This window comes from Notothenia rossii (assembly GCF_949606895.1).
Source record: "Notothenia rossii genome assembly, chromosome: 10".
Classification (NCBI taxonomy): Eukaryota; Metazoa; Chordata; class Actinopteri; order Perciformes; family Nototheniidae; genus Notothenia; species Notothenia rossii.
In genome coordinates, this window is record NC_136908.1 from 14,378,292 (window position 1) to 14,403,437 (window position 25,146).

At 39.2% G+C, this 25,146-nt stretch overlaps 2 protein-coding genes across 5 annotated transcripts; both read right to left on the bottom strand.

The window, feature by feature from the left end:
* Window positions 1–428: 428 nt before the first annotated feature.
* grinaa (glutamate receptor, ionotropic, N-methyl D-aspartate-associated protein 1a (glutamate binding)) lies at window positions 429–13,490 on the bottom strand. 3 transcript variants are annotated; one of them, XM_079653794.1, is made up of 7 exons: window positions 13,338–13,490; window positions 6,605–6,946; window positions 5,853–5,968; window positions 5,511–5,711; window positions 4,914–5,042; window positions 3,336–3,479; window positions 429–2,173 (listed from the first exon to the last, which is right to left on the bottom strand). In XM_079653794.1, exons 2-7 carry the CDS (start codon window positions 6,921–6,923, stop codon window positions 2,024–2,026), a joined length of 1,059 nt encoding a protein of 352 aa, XP_079509920.1. In that variant the 5' UTR covers window positions 6,924–6,946; window positions 13,338–13,490; the 3' UTR covers window positions 429–2,023. The 3 variants fall into 3 exon arrangements, with proteins under 3 accessions (XP_079509920.1, XP_079509918.1, XP_079509919.1); XM_079653792.1 differs by having other exon boundaries at window positions 5,853–5,971; XM_079653793.1 differs by having other exon boundaries at window positions 5,853–5,971; window positions 6,605–6,943; window positions 13,338–13,439.
* A 762-nt stretch (window positions 13,491–14,252) lies between these two features.
* On the bottom strand, window positions 14,253–24,559 carry mapk15 (mitogen-activated protein kinase 15). Of its 2 annotated transcripts, XM_079654031.1 has the most exons (15): window positions 23,478–24,558; window positions 22,588–22,800; window positions 21,839–21,937; window positions 21,689–21,718; window positions 20,729–20,819; window positions 20,130–20,260; window positions 19,289–19,452; window positions 18,396–18,535; window positions 18,255–18,312; window positions 17,460–17,597; window positions 17,152–17,257; window positions 16,645–16,996; window positions 15,949–16,079; window positions 15,623–15,775; window positions 14,253–15,260 (listed from the first exon to the last, which is right to left on the bottom strand). In XM_079654031.1, the coding sequence occupies exons 4-15, from the start codon at window positions 21,698–21,700 to the stop codon at window positions 15,066–15,068; spliced, it is 1,671 nt and encodes a 556-aa protein (XP_079510157.1). In that variant the 5' UTR covers window positions 21,701–21,718; window positions 21,839–21,937; window positions 22,588–22,800; window positions 23,478–24,558; the 3' UTR covers window positions 14,253–15,065. The 2 variants fall into 2 exon arrangements, with proteins under 2 accessions (XP_079510157.1, XP_079510156.1); XM_079654030.1 differs by lacking the exon at window positions 22,588–22,800 and having other exon boundaries at window positions 23,478–24,559.
* Window positions 24,560–25,146: the final 587 nt, after the last annotated feature.

The window sequence follows — 25,146 nt, forward strand, 5'->3', positions numbered from 1 at the left end:
TCTGAATGGATATAGTGGCCTATATACCATACCTTTTCAAATTGACTTACATTTTGGGTCTGTAATTCAGCGTATAGTTTTTTGGAGCTACATAAACGACCCAGACCGAAGGCTTGTATATCTCAGCATTTGTAATTTGCCTAATGGAAACATCGGCGTCACTTTGTATATAACAAAAAACCCAAATAAATACATCAAACATTACTGAGTGGGACCTTTTACAACTGAAAAATAAATGTTCAGCTCTTTGTCTTACAGTTAATAAATCAACGTTTGTATAAGTTGATTTAGTTATTTGTATAAGTTCCAAAGCTGCATAAAACTTCCCTTTTAACTGTATTATTTTCCTAGATATTATATATATATGATTTATTAGTAGGCTATTTCCAAATTTAACAAAACAGTTTAACACACAAAGTTGGACACAATTATATTTGATAAGTTTTAATGAAAAGCTAACAGCTGTGTAGAGGAGTGCAGTTCCACTTTGATTTAATGCAAATATACAATGAAAACAGAACTTCAAAACCCCAAAATTACTTCATCTATACACATCAAACCACTAGAGTGCTTTGTACAAGTACACGTTAGTTAGATACAAACACAAACGTAAAAAAAAAAAGAGTTTACCAGGGCTGCCCAACAACACTGTCTCTCATAAACCGGGATATCTGTAAATTGTGCATTATCAGCACATGCAAATGAGAGGGTCATGCAAGAGGTGAAAAATCTGAACAGAAGTTACAGAATAAAAAAATGTTCATGTTGAATATGTCAGTCGAGTGGTGTGTGTTTATGTGCAAGGAGAATTCTGTCTTCCAGTGCATGTTGATTCCTTTACCTTGTGTATATAATGGTTTCAGAATCCCCTTAAGTAACTCCAAACAACAGTTTTTTTTTTGTTCAACACCAGTTTAAAAACCTTCAAATCAACGCTGGTACCTACATCAAGCTCAATAAATAGATAAGTTATAAGCCTGTCGTCCATTTACTTCCTAAAAGCTAATAATGAAGTTCTGAAACCTGGATTGGCTTGATATAGAGGTGGTCAGGAATTCCAAAACGTTTTGTTCACATTAGCTAATAAGAAAAAGAAAACACAGCACTACATTTGTACTTCACATTAATGACCAGATAAGAGGAAATTAGTAAGAACAGTAAAGAAAAGAAAAGGGGACACATCAGCTTATGTAATGATTTATACTAAAAACTAATTTCTCTTTCCTCTTCAAAAGATGACCGTAAGAATATACGGTTTATAAATACTGCTTTATGTTCATGTTAAGTTATATACATCCAACATTGATCTTCATTCTCTTGCCATTATAATATTTAAGTTGCTGTACTCGGTAAGTGAAGTTCTGATATCAGAGCAATTATTTCCTGAAAAGCAACAAATCCAAAGGAATCACTTCAGCATGCCATTTGGGGGCAGGGGGTAAAGGGGGGCGGGGTACTGGCTTCACATACACTAATACATTTAACTATTTACAGCTGTGACAAGCAATTCCGAGACATTCCTCTGTTAGCTCTAAAGAAACATATCACACCTTTCGTTTTGTTTCCAGTGTTGCCATGCAGAGTTAATTAACATCAGAGGGCTCAAAGGGAGAGATCTGTTTGGGGAATCAGATGGATTGAAAAATGGGTATTTCTAGAACTAATTTGTTTTCAAGTAAAGCTGGTTTGCATCAATATTAGGCGCTACAGATTCCATCCCCGCTCTTCCTCTGTTTAATCTCTAAGCAAGGCAAGGCCGAGTGCCATGGATCCACGGGATAACATGTGTTACACTGTAGGAGCTGAGTCACACTGAAAGTATGGGTAAAGGTAATATAGCCATTATTTAGCTACCAGTGTTAGTAGAAGCAGAGGAGAGTTACAGCAACAAGTGGTCAAAAAGACAGATCATTTTCACATTAATTGCAACACCTTTTAAAAAGGTGTGGGTGTGATAGGAGGAGGAAGTGTGTTATGGGACAAAGTGAAACAAAAGTTTAAAGAGCTATTTCATTTCATTATTTCATTCACGGGAACGTCCCACAATAGCCAGGATGTAGAGGAAGATGTTGATGATGTCAGTGTAGAGGTTGAGTGCGGCAAAAACGTATTCCTCTGGACTCAGAGATAGCTTCTTGTTGCCCAGGAGGAGCTGAGTGTCCACAGCCAAAAACTACAGAGAAGAAACAAGGCGTTAGTGGTTTCATGAGATTTCTACACTGTGGATATAACATTAATGGCATAAAAATGTATCAGCTGTCGTTTCAGAAGTAACAAATACAACCGTAATAAACTAAAATGCCATAATACACTATAATTCAAATAATTCTAAAATAAATATACATTTAAATTATTATTCAAGGTAACTTGGCGATACATATCTGAATTGATTCCGACACTTAACACAGACAACAGCTCTTTAAAGAAATATTGATACAGCGGGGGTGCAAATGGACCAGTACACATCACTAACAATTTACTTTTACCATTAGCAAACGTATACATTAAACTGCAATCTCAGTTTCATTAGCATCCATCCCGAGGGCTCAACCTCAATACAACCTCAACATTTTATGAACCACTTCCAGTATTTTGGCGCCAGTCTAACCTTCGAGCTCAGGGATCTAAGGTCTTACTGGACCAACTTAAGGCAACACGCTCACTATGAAGGGCTGCTTTTGGTCTGAATGTCTATTTTGGCTTTGAGCAACACTAGATAGTATTGTCCCATTCTTTCATGTTGTACTGGCTCTTCCTAACTTCTCAATGTCTATACTGTAGTATATTAAAGTTCAATGTAGCCATTTTTTCTGCTTGGCATCATCAAATGCATCCTATCACATCTTCTTCCTCTTCCCTTCGACAAAAGACATCTTTTACCCTCCATACTGTATGTTCATTGTTTTAAAAGCTGCTTTGGACGAGTTTAGGTCATATATTTAGATTTTAATAACAAGTTAGCTTCCCACTTTCCTCCTTAAAAGCATGAATCTTTTTCCAACTCCGTTGAGCTTTTATTCTTAATCATTCTGGAGATGCAAGTATACCTTAAAGAGCAGAATACAGTTCACTAGTAGGAGGAAAACAGTCTGGATGCCAATGCTGACGACTGTCTGGTAACTGAATCTAGACGACCGGATGCATTACCTCACAGATATCAAATGACCCAACTTGAGAATGACCTTTGATAATATGAACTGTAATGACATTCAAATGATTCCTTACTGTTGCACGAAATGATCAGAAATGTTCAGCATAGCGTCAAAAAGTAAATACAAACAACCGTGAAATGGAAAGGGAATGTTTTTAAAGGACAAAGAGAATGTGAAACGTACGCAGGTGAAGAGCAGGGCCCCCAGTGAGGAGTAGACGATGTCCAGGATCCTGTGGCGGATGAAGATGCAGAGGATGGAGAAGAGCAACAGCACGATCAGGCACACAAACAGCACGCCCTGACAGGAAGTGAAGTCATACTTGCTCTGTGGTGAAGAAGGGTAGAAAAGAAAGGACCAGAAAATATCAGGCATGATAAAACACAAGGTTTTGTAATTCGACTAATGGTTATTCTATTTACATTACAACGCAGAAAAATGACAGGTACCTATATAAAAGCACAAATATTTGGTCATGATCATTGATAAGAAACTTAAAGGAGGTCAAATATATTGTTTCTCGTGATGGCCGTTTGACATTGAAGCTTCGAACGGAGCTTTAACCCTGGACTTCCTATTCCATAGAAGCAGTGATTCGAAGCTTGCTTCAAATCACGTGACATGTGACGTCCGAAGCAGCAACTGCTTCAAATCACGTGACATGTGACGTCCGAAGCAGCAACTGCTTCAAATCACGTGACATGTGACGTCCGAAGCAGCAACTGCTTCAAATCACGTGACATGTGACGTCCGAAGCAGCAACTGCTTCATTTCCTGAATGAATTAACTCACTGGTTCGCCGTCCAATCAGGTGATTCAATGCACTGCCTCGTCTCTATTCTGACAGGTGACAGGTTGAAACAGTTTCAAATTTGAGCGCTTCAACACTTTATAACCGCTCTAAACAATGCGCAATGTGTGGGTTGTTGTCGTAGTTTGCGTTGTTGCTGTTGAGTTGTTGTTGGCATTGCATTTGATCATTATAGAGCAAGCCAGGAAGAAAGATAGGTCGTTCTGCCTCGGGAAACACTTTGAAATGTGGAGAAGTTGTGAACAAAAAGACAATTATGAGTAATATAAAAACACTTTAGTAGTATAAGGAATAGATAGCCCAGTGGATAGAGTCGGCGGCCCGAATGCGGCGATGTCCTCCGCGCAGCTGGTTCAAAACCCGGAACGGATGATCTTCTAATCATTGCTTTTCAACTTTAATAACTGAAAAAAGGCCCTCTCCGCCCCAAAAAATGTCCAGCACTCTCTAGTCTCTTCTCAATAACCCAATACACACAATTATCAATCTTTAATTGCAAATAGAAGATGATATTCAGTCTTAGTCTGTGTGTGCATCGAATATTTTTCAAGGCAAAGATACGTTAAACCCACTGCAGCCTTGCACTTCGCCAGGAGAGGTCGCTGTAACTGAAGCTTCGAGAAATGAACCTATTTCCGACACAATTGTCCAAGTGGTTCGATGCTTCATTCAAAGCTTCATTTTGCCATCACTAATTGTTTCCCTTTTTATACACACACATACCGGTTGTCATACTGTGTGAAAGGCCCCACATCAGCATTTTATATATGTTTTTTTAGCTTGTCTCTAAATGATAAATGCACACTGATGTCTTTGTTAATAAAAAATGCTTAGTGCGTGTGTTTTAACTACCCAGAATGAATTCCCCCATTTGCTTTTGAACCAGAGGGCTGATGTTGTCTTTAGACTTTCAATTGAATTAATACAAGCAGCTGTATGATTGCACTGACCTGTAGTGAGAAGAGCACGACCGTGAAGCAGACCACTGCAGTGATGCCCACGGCCATGATGACCGTCTCTGTGTCATAGAAGCTGGCGATCATGCCCACCATGTAGGAGAGGCTCAGGGTCAGGATGGACTGCAAGGCACAGAACACACACACGGTCACATAAACATCCTGAAGACACACTTTACATGTTGTAGATTCAGGTGAGACTAAGGAAAGGTGATTCCGACACTTCACACAGACAACAGCTCTTTAAAGACATATTGATACAGCGGGGGTGCAAATGGACCAGTACACATCGCTAACAATTTACTTTGACCATTAGCAAACGTATACATTAAACTGCAATCAGGTGAGACTAAGGAAAGGTGGACCATAAGCAATCAAGAAAACACTTATGCAGGCTCATTATAATAGATACGTTTGGAATAACAAAGACTCACTAATGTAGAACTAGCTTATTTGACTTATTGCTCTCAGGTCTGATTACATTTTTCCTAATTCATATTGCAAACAAACTGTTTATATATCATGTAAGTAGACTTTTTACTTTTAGAAACAGACTTTTTTTTATTATTTAGCATTAGGAGTAGTTCTTACCAGTGCAATCAAGTTCCAGGGGTGCTTGCGGCGGAATTCTCCACAACAGCTGAGGGTGATCAGGGACACGAGAAAGACCACGTAGGACACATAGTATGTCCATGGATTACGTCGCACAAAGACCTTTGCTTCGTCAACAAAGGTGAAGATGGCAACAAAGGAGAAGGTGATCAGAAGCTGCACCGTGAGAACCGCGAAGACCTGGTGGGAGAAAAGATACAAAGCAGGTGAGGTGCAAAACTATTTTTTGGTGGTATTTCATATTAATGTGAGTCATATTATATGTTATGTTTACTTCTTTATTAAACCCATCTAATATAGTTCATACGATAAGGGACCTACCTTTCTGATGAAGGCTTGTCGGATGGTTTTGTCCTCAAAACCAGAGTTGGTGAATTCCTCATTGTCGTAGTAATTTGGAGGAACATCACCTTGGTAACCAGGGCTGCCTGCAGGTGCTGCTGAACAACAATCACAGGACGAGAGTTTAACAACGTGCAATAAACAACTGGACATGTGTCTGAGCCGTGTTCACCACACTGTGATTGTAGCATTGATAATCTCATTGATTACCTAGTCATGTGTGTTGAGTCTGATCTAAACTGGATGTAGTTGACCTGGATAACATACACAGTTCTTCTGGCACTCACAGGCCTTTAGTGTGACCTTTAGTTATTTTCAGTCCTTAGTCAAATGTCTTTGTTGGATTTATCACCCTCATTCTGTTTTACCTTTCTTCTTCTTTTATTTGAATATAGGTTTTAGACTTAAACTAACTGGATCAAATGCATACAATGGTACAAAACATCCATATACATGTTTTATATTTTCAGATTATATTCAACATTTTACTGAATCTAGTCCTGCCAAAATGTTGCCTAGACATTCTAGACCCTGTTGTTTTTATGTATGGAACATGATTAGGGTCAAATGACAGGATGTGCTAATGTGAAGGAGGGGAACGGCTCTATACTTCTATCCTGCTTTGTCATGGTTCATCCCCTCTGTAACACATTAAGGTATCTTATAACAAAACATATGGTGGCCAAGAAAGTTTATTCATAATAGTTCAAATCTTTGGTTTCACGACTCACCCATTGGGTCACCGGCAAATCCTGGTTGTGCGGGCCCTTGCTGATAAGGCCCTTGCTGATAAGGCCCCTGGGGGTAGGGTCCCTGTGGGTAGGGCATCTGAGGGTAAGGCATCTGAGGGTAGGGGCCAGGGGCGCAACCCGGGCCTGCCTGGGCGAAGCCTGGCTGGCCGTAGCTCCCTGCTGGTGGGTACGCCCCCCCGGGGGCTTGGCTGTAGTTGGGAGGGGGCATGTCGAACCCTGGCTGAGGGGGTCCGTAGACACTGTTATGAAGTGGGTTGTTCTCACCCATAACAGGGTATCCACTCTTATCCTGGGACATGATGAGGGGGAAGGCTCACTCTGCTACAAGTAAAACATAAGAGAAGAAATGAAGCAGAATTAAGATCAGTTTGCTTATACAAAGATACCTTTCCCAAACTACTTAAATATACGGCATGTTGCCCAAAAATGTAAACATCTCAAGAGTCCCAGAATAGAGCAGAGGAAAGGTTAAGATGGTACACTATCCGAGCCAAACTGGTAGAGACACAGGCACTGCATATCCCTGATTAAAATGTGACTGGCAATCAGGAGATGCTGCAGGGAGGGAACAGAGGTATTGGGAAGAGCCATGCTTTCTGTTGCACAAAAAAACATTGAGGATTGTTAGATGTAGTTTAAAATAAGTTGGTATTATATTTTTTCCTTTTTTGTATCACAACATGACCAAACTTCTGAATCATGTGATTTACATATGAGAGTAAAAGAGAAGAAAAAATAGTGATCTATGAGTTTACGCTGTGTTATTTAACTCAACCGGAGCCAGGTATACTATCAGTCATAAAACAAGCCACAGGTTGAAGAGTCTCTACAAACACCCGAGGACAACTTCTGATGATTGTCATTTTCAATTGCTCCACGGAATATATTCCAAATATCTTTATCAATCATTTGGGTTATAAACTTCTGTGACTGACCCTGGTCTAATTGAAAATGTACACCTGTAATCACAGACTACATTCATACCTTCATAAAACTGTTGATACTACACAGTGGTTTTAGGATTTAGCCAGACAAAGTGAACAGATGAATGGGGAGAGAGAGAAATTGAGAAGACAGCGAACAGTCACCAGAGAGATAGTGTTACCAACACGCAGGTGGTGTCTTGGTTACCAAATGTATCACTAATCCTGCCTTGACATATTGGCCATTACTGCAGTGTTCCTCCCCCCCCCCCGCCGGGCCCCTGTACATCCTGGTCAATAGGTTTCTGTGCCAGTTAAAATGGCCTCTATAATGCTAATGGGCATCTACATGATGAGGGACAAAGTAGAAAACAGAAATCTCTCTGCAAGTGAGATAATGTTTTTAAGTGCTTTCAAATGTGTACAGGTTTATATAGAAGTCCTGCAGGAGAGCCTCTGCGGAAGGTGGGAACCAAAAGGTATTCTCCCTTTTCAAAGGGACTTTCAAATAAATGCTTGAGTCTGCAGCTGACAGACTTTAGAGTGGTGCATAGGTCTGTGGGGTTTAAAGGGGACATATCACAACAAGGGACAAGGTATTGTTGTTGGGTTTTTCCAGTTGTATTTTTTGAGGCTTCAATCCTTGTAGTAGAGACAAATCTGAAATATCTACAGCCATATCTAAAACTAACATCAAAACAATATAGATTGATAACTAGCACTACAGTTAAGTGGTGACTGCATTTATTACAGCTGTGCATATAATGCATGGTTATACAGACATACTCTCAGTCTTTATACTTCCTTTAAAGCACTCTACCAACAATAACAGTCCAGAAATATCCATTCAGTGGCAGATTAGAAAGCAACAAATCCAGCTAACCGTTTTATAGTCCCTCTATCTTCCTCTCTTTCCAGGCCACCCTGTAAGCGTTATGCAACAATGCTCTATTTCTAGCACATGCATCCAGACTCTGGTGCCGTCTTTACCATCTCCGTCTGTCCATCACTGGGACAGTGCAGTGAGACTGCAGACAAACATGGCGAGTGCCGGCTCTGCTTCATACTGACAGTCTTCATAAGATCATAACAGATTACAATCATTATCTGAGGAGCCAAATCCCTCCTGGCTTTCCACACAACAATGGTTATGTAAGGGGGGGCATATATATATATATATATATAACAGTGAGTAGGGCCATTTTGATTAACTGTAAAATCTATGTATTGATCAGGGACATTTTTACATTGAAATCGATAGTGGTTTAATACTAAAAGATCATTCTCTTGATCTCAGATGACAAATACACTTCTCAACAATTATGTAATACAAATAAGGTTCTAATTGATTGCATTAGAAAAGACGATGGAAAGAACCCAGAGATGTAACTGAATAACCCAAGAGCTCTTAACTAATCATGTCTCACACACACACACACACACACACACACACACACACACACACACACACACACACACACACACACACACACACACACACACACACACACACACACACACACACACACACACACACACACACACACACACACACACACACACACACACACACACACACACACACACACACACACACACACACACACACACACACACACACACACACACACACACACACACACACACACACACACACACACACACACACACACACACACACACACACACACACACACACACACACACACACACACACACACACACACACACACACACACACACACAAAGCATGTGACTCACTCCATTTCCAAAGTCCATTGCTTGAAATGACCGTTGGACAGGGAGGGCCCTGTCTAATGTACATTTCATGCATTACGTTTGTAACTCAGGGCAGGGAAGAATTTGCCATCAATGTCAGTGCAGGGCTGCAATCACATGGAAAATAGTACAGATGTTACTGACTCTAGATCTTTACACTATTCATTTTTAGGTCTATAAAATGTCAGTAAAAATAAATGCCCATCACATTTTCCTTCAAAAAGCTTGATTTGTCCGACCAACATAACAATATCTCCCACATATTCTGTTGAATGTTAAAAATATATATATAGCAAAATACCCCCCAGGCCGTATACACATTTCCAAATTGTAGAAAAGGCTTGAGGTTATCCTGTAAGTCATGTTCAATAGAAGTGACTTGATTGTTTTTTTAGTATGATAGATAACCAACCTAGAAACACAAAACACGGTCTAGTGAATTCCAGAAATGCGCATTAAGTGAAAACTGGTTTTGGTTCGTCAGTAAAGAACATTAAAATGAAGTGCTATCTTTAACAGACATTCACTCCAACCACAACCACAGTCAATACAGTGTTTATTTTTATTGTAGTGAGTTTGTGCAGCTTTTCAAGCGTTACGTGGCTGAATTTAAATCCTCTTAGGACAGATGCCCGACGCTAGATGGATGACGGCAGTGCCACTGTCTCTGGCCTCTGCTGATAGCTATCGCTAGAGGAATTATGCTGGAGGGGGGTTCAGTGGGCTAGCCAGAGAACCACGTTAACACAATTAGGCTAGCACAATACCTCGACAAACCCATACACAACATGCCATGTGCATGCCTGAGCAACACCAGGAAACCCAGTGACAAAACAGGACCAGCCACACAAAGAGGCAGGGCTTATTCAAAGTGGAGAGTTAAAATATGAGGTGTCACAAAGGGTGAGAAGTGAGAAGCTGTGATCTCTGATGGAGGGTGAATTAAATGTAATGAAACATATATTTAAAATAATAAGTGTACAGCTTTTGAACATGCCATTTAAAAAAAAGTAATAAACAATAACTATCCCACTGACTGTTATCAAAGATGAAATGCTGTATCACAGTCACATGAGTGATTCAATCTGTGGTAATCGTTTTGCAACCGGTAGAGAGAAACCAGCTGATTTTCTTATCAGACCTCAAAGCACTAATGACAACATTGAAAGTCCTGTTATGAAATCACACTGTTGGATAAATCCCCACTGAGACTCTGCCTATATCTACCGGCCGATGCAGTCGTCTGGCTAGAGTTTGTCATTGTGAGGCGCTGTGTCAGTGCGGCTCTGCTCTGTCAAACCAGCAGACACCTCGCCTGGTGACAGATGGCGGCCCTTTAGGAAGGTTAGCATAATATGGTACCTTTGCCCAATTTAATAACCCTAAAAATGTGCAGCTGTCATAAGCTTATGTCCATACAACATATTTACAAGTTTTCCATTACAACAATTACATTTCATACATTAGTAGAACACTTTTTTGTTGAACCATTATAAGGTGACATGTTACATTAATGCTCTAATAAAAGGTGTCTAATTTATACCTAGCTTAGAGTTTGACTTTAATGATGTATGTATGTAAGCAGTTGCCAATTAAAGAGGCGTTCTTAAACATACTGAAGCTTGCTTTATTTCTCTTGTCTGTTCAAAGTAAACCCTCTCAACCTTGAAAAACGAAACTATTCCAAACAGAACCGAAGTGAAGCTGCAAAAGAAAATGTGTTATCCTGATCGTATACGTTAACCCTCTTTCACACCCAGATGGTCACACAACAAGACACATCCACTAACCTCACTTATTATAAGTCTCCTCAGATTGTTCTTAAATTAAATAGCCCTCGACTTTAAAAAATCCCTCACCTTGAAACTCAAAGTTTCAAGGTTTTTTATTTTGTCATACGAACATAGCTACAGTGTAGTTATGCCAATGAAAATCTTAGGTCACAGGTTTCTCCAACAGTGCAACACAATAATACAGATAAACAGAAAAATATAGTGCAAGTAAATAGTAAATACAAAAAGAATAATAGTTTAAAAAAGTGAAATAGTGCAATAAGAGTCTATATGCAAGTTATTGGAATGATATATTAGAGAAATAAATAAATAATTACTAAGTAGCAGATGAATGTTATGGATGTTGTTTCAGAAGTTCAGGTGTTTAACAAGTAGAGCAAAAGTCATTAGCTCTGCATGGCATCATGCATGTCCTTGTAACCTGCTGTCAGGGAAGAACAGAGAGGTCGTTTCAGTCCAAGCTTAACGTCATAAGACATGAGACATCTTGTCATTGTAGGCGTTTTAACAAAATGAAGTTTGGTAACTTTCAGTGAGCAGACACAAGGTAGAAACAAGACAATCTTATGCTAGGATTTATTCCTTTAGCTTAATTCCACACAGGACAGTCAGAACGGAAATGGAGAACTACAACAAAAACATTTACAAGGGTCCAGAGTAGCCTGTACATAACAAAGGAATGTGTTGGGCTGTAGCGGAGATAGTGAATTTGGAAGTATTTGGAACATACATGTAGAAGGCCCGATGCTTAGGTATCAACAACACATTTCACCACTATACAAATGTATGGGCTGCAAATATTTTCAGATTAAACAGGACAGTACTCTTCTGGACTAATGACGACATAGTACGTGTGTAATATGTGTGTATCTGTGGGTATTGTCCACAGTAATAACTGTTACATGTCTAATATGTGTAATATGTCATGTAAAGCACTTTGAGCAGGTGGAAAAGCGCTCTAATACAAATCTTATGAATTATCGTTATTATTATTATATGACCAACAGCCCAAAACCCAAATATAACCATTACCATAATATAAATCAGAAACTGGTCCAACTTAATGTTTTGCATTGGAGCTCAAATAGTTACTATAACTTGTGATCGAATATATCAGTTCATATTTGTTTGGTCAGGTTACATCATTGGTGGAAAGTAACTGGACACTTAGTCAAGTACTGTACTTAAGTCAACATTTGAGGTACTTTACTTGAGTATTTCCATTTTATCCTACTTTGTACTTCTACTCCACTACAATTCAGAAGTAAATATTGTACTTTTACTTTAGATATACCTGGATTAAATTCACAATTAGTTGAAATAAGTTTCGCCTTAACCAGCTTGATAAACAAATCATTACATCGATAATTATAATCAAAGCATATAATAACATAATAACTACTCCTATTTTTTGTACTTTTAGTATATTTAGATACCAATACCTTTGTACTTTAGCATTTTGAATACAGGACTTGTACTTGTAAAGAGTATTCTGGCTCTTTGCTAGTTCTGTTTAAGTACAAGATTTGAGTACTTCTTCCACCTTTGCTTAAAATCCACCAAAATGCAAGGGAGATAACACGTGAACATCACTCTGAACACAGAAGGTGATATGACAGCTGTTTCGAGGTTATGCAAAACAGACACATGACTCCAACATAAACATGGGCCTCGTTTTCCGGTAGCACCTGCAGCGGCCGTACATCCCTCTCTGTAGGCCTCGCCACCGCAGATAAACACTGCGACAGCGCGGTCATCTGTTTCATCAAACTGACGCATATAAACCCCCAAGCTAGCAACACCACCACTGTATAAAACACGGGGATAACCTGTGACTTATAAGGCTGTAGACATGGTAAACATCAAGTATCCCGGATGTTGAATCCATCAAATAAGTACTTTTTTTGGACGATGACCACAGCCTGGCCATGTTTACAGTGCTGAGCTGTCAGTTTCCTTTAAAGCAAGATATTAGTTGGCCAGTACTATCTAGATGTTACATTTTCTTTTAAAAACATCCGTTTGGTTAATTCCCCGCTCCCTCTCTTGCTGGCGTTATGTGACAGCAGACGGGATGATGCTGACCGTTGCTTACCACAGCCTGCTCGCTAGCCTCAAAAACAGGGTATTTAACGACTGACAAATGAATAAATACTTTCTACAAATAAAACACACATACCGGGCAAACGTACAACCAATAGACTTTAACACACGTACCTTTAATGTGTCAAATAGAGAGTTTCAGCCGACATTAACGCTCCCTCCTCCTCTTCCTGATCTATGTGAACAACTGGGTCGAGAACGAGAACTGCTGCTGACGTCACCACCACACGGTATTATCACGTGGTGTGTGGGAATCTCCGCGTATTATAAAATGACAAGTTAGCTTCTCTCTGAATGACGCAGTGTTTTTCTGTGAGTGAGCAAAAAAAGGTTGTGCAGTCAAGGGTCTGTCTTGGGTTTACTAGCTAAATACTGCAACCAAGAGATCTAGATGTAACTGGAGGCAGGTGGGAGAAGTGCTCAGATCTTGTACCTATATTCAAAATGTTACAGTTCTTTGGCATCAACATAGGCTACTTAGAGTACCAAAAGTAAAGTACTCTTTATGCAGATTGGCCCAATCCAGAATAATATATGATATCTTTTGATTATAGTTATTTATGTATTAAAGTGTTATCAAAGCTGGTAAAGGTGCAGCAAGTTTGAATTACTTTGTATACTGCAGTTAGCTTGTGAATTTTACTCCAGGTTTATCTAAGTGTTGATTATATTTCACATCATTAATCCAAATCAACTTTTGTACCTCAACTTCCCTGTAATTTTAAAGGAAATATTGAATCAACTACAATTAACTGACAGCCTACTCTATACTTTGCAGATTCAGATTATAATATAATAAATACATTATTGATGGTGTTTTATAGATTGTACAACGAGGAAGTATATATTTTTGTTAAAATTAGCCCATACCTGCTTTCAACCTTAGCACACATTTTTGTATATAATATTTTTATCCAAGTTTTAATCAGTTTTTTCAATCAAGTACCTGGAGGTCCTGTTGCGTATTGTGTGTGTTTTGGCTTGACGTGATATCATGTGTTTTGTTCAATATGTCAGGTGAAATCAAGATCATTTCCAACTCTGTTTATTATTACACTTTATGCTGGTCTGCTGCCACAGTCACCCAAGTCTGTTTAACATTATAAACACAAATATTGTTACTTTCTGTACACAATATGAACAAGTATTGCTTCTGAATTCACATAAAAAATACTATTTTATATTATCAATTTAAATATCTATTTGCAAATTGTACAGATATTCTGTTTTCGGCTAAAAGCAAATCGCCTAATGTGCATAAACCATTAAGGCTAAATCATGGCTTGTTTGACCCTTTTAGTGGGCCACTTCATGGGTAAGAAGTACAGTATGTCGGAGGCCATGTTGACCCTGTGTTTGCGAATGAGTTTAACATGTCAATATTGACACACATTCTCTAACACATAGACAAGTAAACATTTAAACTGATAATGTGCTATAAAAGGTGCATATTACCAAAGAAATGTGTAGATGACTCCAAACTGAGTCACCTTAAAAGCTGAAGGTCTTGGGTTTGTCTGGTTAGTAATCCAACCTTGTGAGAGATGATACAGAGCGAAACATGTTGGCCTTACATAAACAAAGGTTCCTGAAATGCTGGTTCAATTTGATAAACGTAATATGAATTTTACATATTTGTATAAATTGTCACGGTTTGGATCATGAAACACACACATCTCCAAAGAATACCATCTACATATTATACAATCAGTGTAACAGTCATCACAGTTTCGTTTTACAAGCCTTGTTTTAGTTTGCCTCGTTGCTAACATTCTATTGCAGGGCAAACTTTGTTGTGTGTTAACACATGTGACACATATGTGACCGCTGACATGGCAGCAGCTACTGATTGTACGGGCGGCTTCGTAGCAGATTGTCCAGATCAGTCTTGTTGATCGTGCCATAGGCCTGGCAATAGCTGCCCAGTTTGGCTCGAGGGTCGCCTGCTGCGGCCACATTACAGTTACTCTGATACACTTTCTTGCTGAAGCGTGTTGGGGGCCGAGCCTCACGAACCGGAGGGTTGGAGCGCTGGTTCTGCAAGGGAAGAAAAAGAAAGTTAGACACACCTCGTTTGGCCACTCCATCTTCATATTAGTAAATTATAGAAAAAGACAATTTCCTGACTTTTCAAATGCATCATGGGCAAAGGTGAAAAAGTGAGTGAATTCTTTAAATAAGGAGTGATAAGATTGACTTAATCATGTAAATGAGCCGTGACAAAGGGTGAAAACAATGTAAGCAACGAGGTAAGTCATAAAAGAAGTGGACAAATAAGAAAAATACAACTATTTTCATATGTTCTACCTCTGAATCAATATTTCATCACGTATAATAACCTTAAATTGCATTGTGGCATTGAGTCATATTTGAAAAGTCCTGAGGAGTGGTGGACTGACCAGGCGGGCAGATGTGACGTACAGCCCAGAGGGCAGGGAGGGCTCTTCCTTGCGAACCAGCGGGTGGTTCTGGGTTTGGTTTAAGGTCGAGGAGAAGGAGCGGGTGTGGGCCACAGGGGCGGAGCGACCACGCTGGAGAATCTGATCCATGGACTTGTGAGGGTAGTGATAAGAGAGAGCAGCATACAAAATGAGACACAGAACTAATGCGAGTAGGAAACAGTGCAAGAAGAGAAAAAAAGAAAGTAAAAACAAAACAAGATCACATCACAGGCAGCAAAGGAAAACAAAACTGAACATTGAGTGAGCTGAGGTCTGTTGATTACTTCATCAGTGTTGCTGCCCTCTGTTGGTGATGTTGTTGCACTTCCATTACTGGTCGGTCCCACGTGTTTCCTGCCTGCTGCAGTGGAGAAGCCGTGATGAGGAGGACCAGCCGGACTCCGGACAAAAGCATCTGAATAAAACAAAGAAGAAGCTGTGTTTTCTATCTGAAGGTATGTATTAATAGTGTGTGTTTGAGACCCAAATACCAAAAACAACATTCTTTTTATATGTTATGTTAACCCCAACCCCAGCTCCCTTAAGTACATAGGGGACATGGAGGTGACATTATTCAGGTCTTTACGCTTGTTCATAGAATATATAATACCACACCGAGCCTGTAATCCACTTTTGGAATAATGGGTTTAAGGAGAACTTAGAGATGTCTCCAAAAGAGAACAAATAATTTTATACTTTGGGTTTTAAAAGTGTAGGAGGATATAGAGCAGGATCTTTTGAATAATTATAAAGCTGCATTGTGAACTTGTGAAACAATTGTTACTTTAAACAAGCATACAAAACATTTAATCAAATTACAAATCTTCCCAGTATTTAATACCCTGCGCTATGAACATATTGTATAATAATAATAGTAATAATTCATGGGATTTGTATAGTGCTTTTCCCAATACTCAGAGACACTTTACATACAATTAAAAGTAACAGCCCTGTTTGGAGAACAAGTAATTCAGACATACTTGGGGCATGTGTGATGGGGTTGTAGGTGAGTTTTCCCAAACCGTCGGGACTCGATAAGGGACTCGATAAGGGACTCGATAAGGGACTCGATAAGGGACTCCTCTTCTCCACAGCAGGCGGGGTTGACACAGGTGCAGGTTCAGGGACGGCTGTTTGTAAAGGCTCTGGGTTTGACTCTTCAGTCTTTACGTGTTGTGTTTCCCCCTTATGGTCATTGTCCCCACTCGCTTTGACTAGTCCCTTCTCTACTTTCTCCTTCACATTGGGCTTCTCAACGCTTCTGACAGAGCGTCCGTCCTTCGGTTGGATTAGCCTCAGCATCCCCTGATTAGTTCTCCTCTCCAGCATCATCTGCAGGTAGAGAGGAGGATCATTGGGTTTAATCACTGTGATCAGACCAAAGGTCAAAATGATTTGTTTGCAATACACTTCTTTGCAATATGGCCTACTGTGTAAAGATGACATTGTTGTTGTTTCCTTCTGAACCTTTCACACTCATTTTGTACCTCATAAAGTGTGTTGCGGTACTGAACCACAGATAGTTGTACATCATCATCCACTGGAAGCACTACATCGTAGTTAAGGGCGGGCTCCTTGGCTGGATTGTGAAACCTCGAGAGATAGAAATGATAGTAAGTGAAAGCACCAAATGGTAATATGCTCCTATTATTTAAATACTTATTTCAATTTAGCACGGGCAGAATAACAAACTATCGATTTTACTATCGAAAACACATATCTCTCAATCATTTTGCTGTAAGGAAAACCACAGTTACTTATCCTTCAATGAATTGGAATTATTGATCTTTAATACCTGGCTACATATGGGTGTTGCAGGGCTTGCTCAGCGGTCAGTCGCTTGTCTGGGTTAAAAACAAGCAAACCTCTCAACAGGTCCAGAGCATCTGGAGGCACAGAAGGCTGGAGAAGATGCTCCAAAGGCACCTGTGGTCTGGGGAAGGAAGGAAGAGTCATATTTAAACCTTTTTTTTGGATGTTTAGCATTGTGTACTATTATTTAAAAAAATAGATTACAAATAATGAAATGTCTCAGAATGAGAAACATTGTCTTTTGTATTCCATGTATCCATCTTATCAAAACCATACTGTACAGTTAATGCAATGAAATCTCACAGACCTTGTTCATAAATGTTGTTAAGAAAGCACCAGGAGGAAGAAACTCGGTTGAGAGGACAATTTTGAGGTGTCAATATTTAACTAAGAAGAGTAAAAGATGGATACATAAGAATACTGATACTTTTAAAATATAGCAAAGCTTTGGAGATTATTCAAGCAAACAATTTGACTCTCCCTGTCCTTCTCATTTCTCTGCAACAAACAAGGTGGTGTTTCACAGCTGTCATTGCTTAGTTTATGATGCTGCTTTGTCACTGTTGCGTCATTGCACCTCTGCAATAATCAAAGCTGCTGCTCTCAGAGCGTGTTATCAGCCCCCCCGCTCTTGAAAGCCCTGATAATAATCTTCAAAGTGGAAGGAAGGAAATGTGTTAGTGTTACTAACAAAACTAGCTCTATACCAGGAGTTACAAGTCGAGAAAAGGCTAGGCAGGGTTATTAAATCACAAAATAATACAAAACGTTTTCTTACTTTAGTAACATTCTCTGAATCACAGAGGATCCATATTCAGACTTGATTGCTAGAATATCTGAAAAGGAAATTGCTTTTAATTAATTCATAGTGATGATTGCAGTCCTTTACTGAAAGTGCAGTGTGGGTGTTTTGAATCACCTTCTGGGCTGGGGTGGGGTATGGTGGTCATGATCTTTTCTATCTGGTTGATGGTGGACGTCCCAGGGAACAGCGCTTCCCCCAGCAGCATTTCTCCCAGGATACAGCCGAGGCTCCACATGTCCACACCTTTAGTGTACCTTTGGACAAGATGTACTTCTCAAAGTCTGGTACACTCATAACTACACACACACAGTTCAGTCATTGGAATTCACTTGGTTTAGAGGTACATTTTTCCCCCAGATCAAAATACATTTATTTCTTTTTACCTGTAGCACTATTAATCCATTTAAAATGAGTATTTGGGTGAGTTGCCGAATGTCTGAGGTATCAGTCATAGAAATTACAACCCCAAGGTGCATCACCTCGCAGAAGTAATGTGTGCATCTACACTTGGGTGAGAGGCTTGGATAAGAGTGAGATCATTCTTTGATATGTAGAAAGAAAAGTAGTTCCGATATTAAACTGTTTGTTGATTATCTTAAGTAAAGGGGTCACACCATGAAATATTTTTGGAATGTTGAGCAGTGTAGTGCTCTGTAGATATTTGAAAGGCGGATATCTTAATTTCTGATATTGCCAACATAAACAAAACTAACAACAAAACAATTTAGATGATAAAAAGCAATAAAGGTGAGAGGAAATTATGTATTTTTTTATTTTGGGTCAACTGTCCTTTTAAAACCACTGCTGTGAAGAACAAGCAGACCCAAGCAGATACTGAACCCCAAATCCCAATGCTCGACTCATGGCATGGCCAACAGTGTGTGTAAGTGTGTGTTCATCTCTCCTAGCCCCTTGTATAAAAGCCTCTGTATGAATGTGTGTGAATGCTGACATGTGTTGTAATAAGCGCCTAAAGTGGTCGACACATCACTCATCACAGTTGATACCTTGTGGACCCCAGCAGGATCTCAGGAGCTCGGTACCACCGCGTCGCCACGTACTCCGTCAGCGCTGGATTCCCACTGTCCTCTTGGATCTGATTGAGCGATCTGGCCAAGCCGAAATCACACAGCTTGACTACACAGTCGGTGTCCAGCAACACGTTGGATGGCTGTGGGAAACACAGACAAGAGAAACATTCTTCACAGGGACAATAATAGTTCAGTTTTCACGTATTTACAGAGAGGTTAATTCAAGCAGCTTGACCATGATATGAAAACAGTGAAAAGAGATGCAACAACAGACAACTGGCAGAAAGAAGGAAGGACATTTTAGTCAGTTTGAAACAGAGGATATTATAGTGTCAGCTGATTTTCCGCAGACTAGCAAGTCTTACAGAATGTGTTAACATACACAGTATTTTGGACTTAAGTAATGGCTTGGATTTGCATAGGAGTTGAGAAAATGCCAAACATTTATTGATTCCTACCCCTCCCCTTTTTCTACTGGGTTGAACATAAAAAGGAATTTGAAGAAGTCAAATAAAAGAAGACCTCAAACCAGAAATGTATGAAAGTGACTACAGGCCAAAAAAGAGTTTGTATATTTTCTTATCTAGATTAATTTAATTCACTAAAGAATTTGCATTAGATAATGCCTCATTTGCATTTTAAACATACATTTTCAGAACACTTGTGATATAACAAATAATTGTATTAATGTAACCTGTAAGTAATAAACTGTAATGTCTCCCTTCATGAATTGGGAAAGTAATCAACTACCACAAAAGAAGATAAAGGAAAATGCATTCATGCCTGTTGCTTAATATTCTCCACCCGCCTACTGTACCTTATGGTCCCTGTGGATAACATTTCCTGAGTGCAGGTATTTGATGGCTTTGAAGAGCTGGTACATCACATAACGTTTGTGGATGTCCTTCAGAAGGGTGCCTTTCTTTATCACTGCATGCAGGTCGGTATCTGTTACAAGCAGAACAAAAAATGGATTATAACAATATGACTGTTATAGTAACACAAATGGATGAATTGTGAATCCAGGCTTCTCCGAATTAAAATACACAATCATTTTAGCAAAGTATTGTAATTTAAGTGCCAGGGAGAAACAGTGGAGGTCTGTGCTGAATGCTGCTGTATTCATGGTTTATACTGCAGAGAAGGGCGAGGCCAGTGTGTGGACTCAGCAGTAAGACAGTGCAGCCAGCCAAACACACGCACACACACACGCACGCACGCACGCACGCACGCACGCACGCACGCACGCACGCACACACACACACACACACACACACACACACACACACACACACACACACACACACACACATTAGTTAAACTAATAAGCGCTTCTGTAATCTTTACTGTTCCCTTAGTGCGTCAAAGCATCAAACGATTCTTTCTTGAAGTGTACAAAACTTCCCAAACACTCACCCATATACTCAAAGATAAGATAAATGTCTTTATCATTTTGAGCTCTGACGACATTTAGAAGTTGGACGATGTTGGGATGATCGCCAAACTCCTGTAACAGAAAGGGGAGATGTAGTAACAGAAGCAACAGTTTCAGACTAATAATGATGACTGGCGCTTTTTGTGTAAAGGTTGTGAAAACAACAAGTTACATAATGGTCACTATAAAACCCATTACAACAACACTGGAATTTTACTGAAACTTAACAACAGCTGATTAAGGGGCCAGAAACACAGCTGAAGGTCACATGGATGTAGGTCAGCAAATAAATACTCAAGGATATGTTACACAAGGAAATCAAAGTAAAAGGTAGAAATCAATATTTGTGTTACTATTCCTAGATTTTGATTTGAATTTCTAAATACAATCATGTATTGTCACTATAATCTGTTTAATATCTGTGAATGGCCGTGAATCATTGTGTATAAATGGAGATGAGCATTTACACAACAAGGTGCTGAATGTACATCATTGTCTGGCTCAATAAAATGATAATATTAAGATATTTTATGATCTTAGGAAATTGTAAAAGAAATAAAGATATACACGTAAGTGATAAGGGAACATTGTTGCTGGTCATTGCCATTGACCTTGAGGATATTAAGAAAACTGAAGTCTCTGCTGCTGTCTGGTTTTTACCCCAGTGTGTCACCAGCAGTGTCATTGCTCAATGGTTTGCACACAGTAAACTAAACAGCTGCAAATTCAGTTCAGAAACCTTTCCAGTATGTTCCTGCCTATAAAGCAATCAGCTGTGACGTAACATTAATGGAAAAATAAACAGTGCTGTGCTGATTAAGAAAGGCATGGTACAACTACTGTAGCAGTATCAGCATACATACCTTCAATACAAAAACTATTTACAGTAAACGTTTTTGGAGTTAAATTCAAGAGAATGATAGTATGATGATAATTGATACCTGGAGGAACATGATTTCCCTGAATGTCCGCTGCAAAAGAAAAGAAATGTACAATTAGGATGTGAACTCTAAAAGGACACACAAGCCTCCTGCTCTATTGAATCATTAGCCGATCTTATCTTTCTATTAAAAAGGTCATCAAGCACTCACCTGGGCATCCGTCCTGTTCCTGAAGGCGTCAAAGATCTTCTTCACGGCCACGATCTCGCCTGTTTGTCTGTCAACAGCTTTCCATACAATGCCATAAGCCTGAGAGAGACACAACATGGTAACATCAGATCGCCATGCATGAGGAGGATGATATTCTGTCACACATTAATATTGTTTTCAACTGCATAAGTAAAGGAAACATATTAAAAGTGGTTCAAAAGTCATTATTGCACCACTTTTAATTTGTGGCTTGTGTAAATGTGTAACTTTTAATTATAAAACATGTCAAATGCACATCTGATCACAAAAATGTGAGGACATGACCTCTGTGCCCTCAATAGTAGCTACATCCATGACGAAAAATCCATTGTGAAAGGAGAGTTAGGGTGCGGATAAAGGCGATGAAGTGAAGCATAACAGAGGCAGCAGTGATGCAGGTCACTCTTATTGTAACTAAACTAAATACACGTGAAACTAGTTCACTTGTATTTTATATTAGTTTTGTTGTTTTGCACTATTTTTTTTATTTTTATTGTTTTATGCCTCTCAGGTCTTCTGGGACGGGTCAGAACTAAACATGGAGAAGCACTTAAGATATTCATAGCCATGACTACACTGCAGCTACTGTGCATATGAAAATAAAACCTTTGGATCTTGAAGCCAAACAGTGCTTCTAATTATAGGTACCTGAAGCACAACATGAAAGGATGCCAGTATCAAAGCAGACAAGGTTAAACAGCATGAGTCACCTCCGCCTTCAGGACAGGTGTGTGCAGTTAGCCAATAACACTTGTGTACGTGTCAGTCACCACCTGGTCATTGTACACAGCAGAGCAGCAATTTGTGAGTCTCTGTGGACAGTTTATGGAAAGAAACCAAGCTACGAATAGTCCTGTGGCAAGAAGGAAAACAGAGACGGGTTGCACTCTGAAGGGAATAAGTGTCCTCACACAACAGCTGATCTGCAAAGAAAGACTTTATCGTAAATAAACCTTTCATTGCAACATCATGGAGAGATTTAAGTCTGAATAATTTCAGGAATGTGTCTTAAACGGGGTTAAAAAATTAATGTACAGGTGCCCAGCAGGTTGTTGTGAACAGGTTGTTGGTATAATCAGCATTGAAAGCGTTTGGCAACTCATAAAACCTTTTTGCGATAAGGAGTTGTGTATTACATTTACGAAAGTACTGCACTTTGTACTTCTACTCCATTACAGTTCAGAGGTAAATCCTGTACTTTTACTCTACAACACTTATGTAATACCTTTAGTTACTTACTTTGATGTTTAATATACAACACTTATAAGACTTTAGTTACACCTGGTAACATTCACTGGATACCCTACAAAATAAATACATTTAGCTGCACCTATAGCAGCTTTGATAAACACATTAATGCATCAATAATTATAATCAACACATATCCTATATTGTTCTGAAGTGGGACAGTTTGCATAATGACTACTTTTACTTGTAGTACTTTAAGTATATTTTGATGCTAATACTTTTACAGTAACATGTTGTACTTTGTTTTAACTTATGTACAATATCTGAGTACTTCTTCCACCTCTGGCCAGGGGTAAATAAATACACGTTTCCATTTTGAATCTAGTAAATGAAGAGGCAGAAAGTCACTCACCCCTTTTCCAAGTCTCTTCTTGATTTCATACTTTAGAGAAATGTGGTCCTCCACCTCAGAAACGTTTGTTGATTGATATTTTTTGCTCATTTTTTAACAGTCCTCTTGCTCATGCAGAAAGCATTTCCACACTCTTTGATTATTCCTGAAAAAGATCTTGAATTCTCGGAAAACAGTAGTTAACACCGTTGGCGGAAGTGAATGAATGGTAAAGCGAGTTACTTCAGACACTTGTGTTGATTTCCATTACAAAAAAAAACGTTTTTCTGCAGGCTAGTTCTGTATTTTATCCAGCAGCGACATGATAATCCACAAAGTGCTGTCAGACATCGCGTCGTTTACTGTTTAACTATCACCGTCGGTCGAAAAGCAGCAGGTTAGTTTTTAACTCAATTAAGTGACTGATACATATAATTTGTACTGTACAAAATGTGTTGTTATTTGTGAAGGTGATATTTAATTATCTCCGCAAGTTTTGATACTCCCCTCCTCTGCTGATGCAAACTGACTAAAACGTACACGTTTGTCTCTACTTGTCGTCCTGGTAACGCTGCTGTCTGGTTTCTTAAAGGAGCCGCAGCATAAAATGCTACCCAGACACAGGGGCCAACCGTGTCACGTCCTTATCCAAAAACTGTCAGTCACTTCAAGAGAAATTAACACAAATACATAAAACCACTACAAAGCGAAACAAACTAACTTCAGAGAGATACAACTTTACTCAAAAAGATGTCAACACAAAGTGTGTTACACAATCACAAAGAGCAAAGAAATGAACACGAACAGACCACAAAAAAAAACCAACAAGACTACAACGACACGCAAAGCAACTGCAAAATGACATAAAATACCTAAGAAGGGCTAAAAAAAAAAAACTTACAGAGGCATACCAATATCAAAAAGAGACATACAAGATGTATGGGAAAAATTGACGACCAGCCACATTGATAAATAATTAGCTCAAAGAAACACAAAATGAGCTCAAACGCTCAAAGAGGCAAAGCAACCACAAATAATCCAAAATAGACACACAGCAACTACGAAGAGACACAGAAAGGCCACAATAGAGCTATCCACAGAGAGATCTGTAACATACACCATAAAAAAAGGCTTGTTTGTCTTTGCTTTATTGTATAAGAGGTGTTAGGGGCCGGCCATGGGACATCTGGTGTGATCAAGGAGATTAGTACTATACAAAATGGGTGAGGCAATGGGATTATAGAAAGACCGTAGTTATGTTTGTACACTTTTGCATCATGCAAAGTGTTTTGCAAACTTGTTTTCAAGTTAATAGCACCGCCTGGTATCTGTTTGACTGCTTTTCTAGTTTCGACTTTAGCTCACTGGGACCTGTCCTCACAAGTAATGAACAATAAGGTGCTTCAACTATGTCCATGGTCAACAATGGATAACCCATAATACAATGTGACTTCAGAGAGAAACAGTAGTTGAAGTAAATGATTAACCTTGAAATAAAAACTGATAAACATGCAAAAAGGCAATTAAAACAGTAAAGATTAGACCTTTGCCATTTCATCTTTTCATGGGAGACTTCGACTTTATGAAATCCTGACTTTTGAACTGTTGCTAATAAAAGCTGCTACTGAGTTGAATTATGGGAAATGTAGGAGTCATTCTTTCTGGGGTTAAATCAGGTCATCTCAACCAC